The sequence below is a fragment of the Sodiomyces alkalinus genome (genome assembly GCF_003711515.1).
Source record: "Sodiomyces alkalinus F11 unplaced genomic scaffold SODALscaffold_13, whole genome shotgun sequence".
Lineage (NCBI taxonomy): Eukaryota > Fungi > Ascomycota > Sordariomycetes > Glomerellales > Plectosphaerellaceae > Sodiomyces > Sodiomyces alkalinus.
The window spans coordinates 825,422-829,523 of NW_021167091.1; the positions used below are offsets into that span (position 1 = coordinate 825,422).

Here is a 4,102-nt window from a genome sequence, read left to right on the forward strand (position 1 = left end):
TATTTTAATAGTTATATATAGATTAACACGCTATATTAGCGTAGCTAAATAGCTTCTTAAATTAGTAGTAGTAAAGGTAAAATAAAGGGTAGGTCATTCACTTAGTAAGTAAGACTCTTTATTAGATAAAGCGTAGTCAAAATCGTTATAAAATCGGTCAAAATTAATTAAGGCAATTATATACAATTATAACTATCAAAGACCGTCAGGGAAACGCTACCACCGTATTTTATATAGTGTAGATTCTGTAGCGTCTACCCGGATTATACTCTTAGCAATCCGGCCTATTACGTAACCGAAAAGACTATAGATATCCGGAAGATTTCGGGTATTAATTTCGCCTCCTATAACTACACGTTTAGTAATACATTTTTATAACGGTTTACGGCTTTAATACAATTAATTTAGAACCTCTTAATCTAACCGTTCTTATCGTATATTTACTCTATTACCGTTACGCTGTATTTGACGGCAGCTACTATAGCCTAGTGCCGTCACGAACGTGGTGTTCGTCTACTATCGAAATGGGCGGGGAGGGGGTCTTTAGACTAGATTTCGCCCGGAAGCCAAATTGCCTCGACTAGTAAAGGCTGATGAAAACAGCCCCAATGGAGGTCTTGTCATACCTAACATATTTACCCTTTCCTTTGTCAACCTCGTGATATCGATCCCAGAAACGGGTATACAGTGGTTCCAGCATCTGTTGTATGTCTCGCGCAAACATTTGGCGAACCTCCGGCTCCATGTGGTATGACTTGTACCTGGAGACCAGGTCGTCGAAAGATGTGTTGAAAGCATGAAATTTGCCCTTGATATTATCCTTGTCCTTGCTGCTTAAACTCTTCACGACGGAAAGCGAGTCTGGCTGTCCAGAGGCAGGGCGGTGTTTGCTTGTGTGTATGACATCAAACAAATGGGCCGACACGTCCTTACACTCCGCAGTGTAGAGCGCTTTCGCTTTCTTACGCCACTGTTCTAGCGCCCCCAGCCGATCGAGAAGAAGCGGGCCGAGGTCGGAGTCGCGGATTATACGTTCGACAACAAAGACGTTGTTTGCTAGGAACACTCCAAGTACGCCTTGTCCGCCCCTAAGCATGGCTTGTGCTTTCTGATACAACGAGGACAAGAGGCTTTCGATCGTGTCCACACAATAATGTGCGAAGATTTGTTTGCCGTCGGCCCCTATGTCGAATGAGGCTAGGCTCGGAATGGCGTCCGTTGAGCGACCATTAGCGACTGAGCTTGACTTCCATCCTCCGTCACCTAACGAGATCATGATGCTGGATATGGGTCGCAAGAACTCCGCCATGGTTTGCAGTCGTTGCATGGTTTCGGACACGAGAGGCATGGAAGCTCCATCGACAGGAAGCATTTGTATATTTCCGGCCTTTCGGTTTGTGTCTTCGAGTAACTCGGCCAGCGATGTTTTCGCGGTCTCCCGGACTGGTCGTAATGCAGCCGCCAAAGACGTCTTCAGCTCGCCAGTGCGAGCCTCAAGATTGGTTGACAGATTCGACATGATTTCTGTAATTTCGTACGCCAAGTAGCAGTCCGTGTTCAGATTCGTCTTAACGTGACTGTTCAGGTCACGGAGAGCGCGGGCAAGCTCGGCTACCGCAGCGTCGCAGGTGGATCGAAATATGAGTCTCCAGTCTTCTCGGTCAAAGATACTACAGATGTTTTCGTGCTCAGCCAAGAAAAGACCCTCCATTGCCTGGGCATATGTCCCAATGCCATTAGTACCGGAGCGGTATATCGCCTCCGGATTCCTTTTCTTCGCTGTGTTCACGCTGGCGGCGGATAAATTGGCTAACGTGGAGACAAGATAAGGCCCGCGAATTTCCGAGTAGATCTTGGCAAGTGATGATGTCTGAGAGGCCGACGCACTTTCGTTATTGGTGACGTAGGCCCGGATGAGGCCCAGAGGCGTTATTGTAGCTTGGGGTAGGACGGGAAAGGGCATCCCCTTTGTGATATAGTGCAGTGGTTCGATGGAGCGAGGCGTTTCGGCACGTAAGAGTTTTTGAAAATAGCCCTGCAGCTGCGAATTGGCTGACTTGACCAAGCGGGATAAGTCGGCTTTGGTCTGCTGATTGACACGCAGATTCGAAGCTTGCATATCAACGAGGGTTTTATTTAGTCGTTTGGCTGATGCAAGGTAGCTTTGCAAACCGATCTTGTCGGGGCCAGTTCGAATAATCTGCTCTTCATCGTTTCGGCTATCGGCAGGTTGGCGAAGTCGTTCAATGGCCGCAAGGACGGAGTAAACATCTGAGACGTGGAGGCAGGGCTCTGGTTAGTACTTTTACCGTGGGGGAGGATGAGAAGGTGCATCACCAACTGTGACCAAGTGTCTGTAGCCTCCTCGTCTCGCTGTTGAGGGGACCGGCAACCTCATGCACGCTCTTCCCCGTCGCCTCAAGCTTGCCAAGGCATACTTGGATCTTCTTGGTCAATTGGGTTGTTTTCTCTAGTCGGGAATTGAGCACATCGACTTCTGCTCGCGCCTCTTCGTCGGCTAACTGCCAAGCACTAGTCAAACCTGCAGTCATGGCTGATAAATGGCAATCATCGGGTGCCTTGCATTCGGAGGTCCGCCCATGTCCTTCAATAAGGCTAGGTACGATCGAACGCAGGTAATGTCGCACAGACCTCGGGTGGAACAACCTAACGGCCGATTACACGGCAGGTGGATATCCGTAGGATTATTGTCGAACAGACCACAGTCTTTTCGGTTACGTAATAGGCCGGATTGCCAAGAGTATAATCCGGGTAGACGCTTACAGAATCTGCACTATATAAAATACGGTGGTAGCGTTTCCCTGACGGTCTGATAGAGTTATAATTATATATAATTGCCTTAATTAATTTTAATATATTTTATAACGATTTTGACTACGCTTTATCTGATAATTAAGAGTCTTACTTACTAAGTGAATTACCTACCTTTTTACCTCTACCACTACTACCGATTTAAGAATCTATCTAGCTACGCCGATATAGCGTATTAATCTATAAATAACTATTAAATTATCGGAATACTAGCCTACTACCTATAAAACCTATCGCGATTAAGAGCTTTAGCGTAGCTACTACGAAGCTATAGCCGTTAATAATAAAGTCTAGGAATATCTACACCCTAATAATCCTATTCCCGCTCCTTAAAAGCCTCCTATACCTGCCTACGGTGAATTCTAAGCGTTAAACGTAGTTATCTAAGTAGCTGCCATGCCTACGCAGCTGATAGATTTAATAGCCGGCGGTTAGCGCGTCTACGAATCTACGATATAGCGTTAGACGATATAGAGGGATAACCACAATAAATACACTAAAGGTGTTAACGCTGTATTAAAGTAGTAGACTAGTACTATTGTTAGATGCCTATAGCCACCTTATCGAGGTGTGATGAACTATATTGTGTTAGACGTATGGAGTACCTCGCTCCTATATATCTACTCTTATTTCCCCTGCTTTTTCCGTATAGTTAGATATCCCCGTAAAGTATTATTAACTTTACTTAGATAAATATATATATAATTCCGTGTACTATATTTATATTCTGATAGTTATAAGCCCGGCGTTCTAATAAACGAAGCTATTCCGATTAATCCTATAGCTTCAAGGCTATTAAATCAGCCTTAAGTCTATAGCGGGCAGTTTAGTATTATTAGTAACGTCCGCCTACTTTAGTTTTATTTAATCGTTTTATCGTTTCTATCGCACCACCGTTTAACGCGTTTAGTATAGTTAATTAACCTTTTCGTTTATCCTATTCCACTGCTTTTTATTAGTATAACGATAGCTTCCACGGTAGTAATGCCTATTATAGGCCTCGTAACGCTTACCGCTCTAAAAGACTAGAGGCCTTAGATTAAAGCCGTGATAACTATCGCGCACTCCCACGATCTCGCCGACCTTATCAATCCCGATCTTAAAGAGGCTAAACGGCCTAAGCGCCGTATTCGAACCGATCCACTATAACCTCCTACTATAGCCGAAGAACGTAACGCTACTAATTAGGATATACTGTTTAAGATCTAGTAGGTGGAAGAGGATCGGTATAAGGCTAAAAAAAGGGGGATTTAAGCACTCCACGACTATA

General features: G+C 44.8%; 1 protein-coding gene across 1 annotated transcript; it reads right to left on the reverse strand.

The window, feature by feature from the left end:
• Positions 1 to 410: 410 nt before the first annotated feature.
• On the reverse strand, positions 411 to 2,595 carry SODALDRAFT_329450 (exocyst complex protein EXO70). The gene is made up of 2 exons (XM_028610945.1): positions 2,342 to 2,595; positions 411 to 2,271 (listed from the first exon to the last, which is right to left on the reverse strand). Exons 1-2 carry the CDS (start codon positions 2,550 to 2,552, stop codon positions 581 to 583), a joined length of 1,902 nt encoding a protein of 633 aa, XP_028462641.1. The 5' UTR covers positions 2,553 to 2,595; the 3' UTR covers positions 411 to 580.
• Positions 2,596 to 4,102: the final 1,507 nt, after the last annotated feature.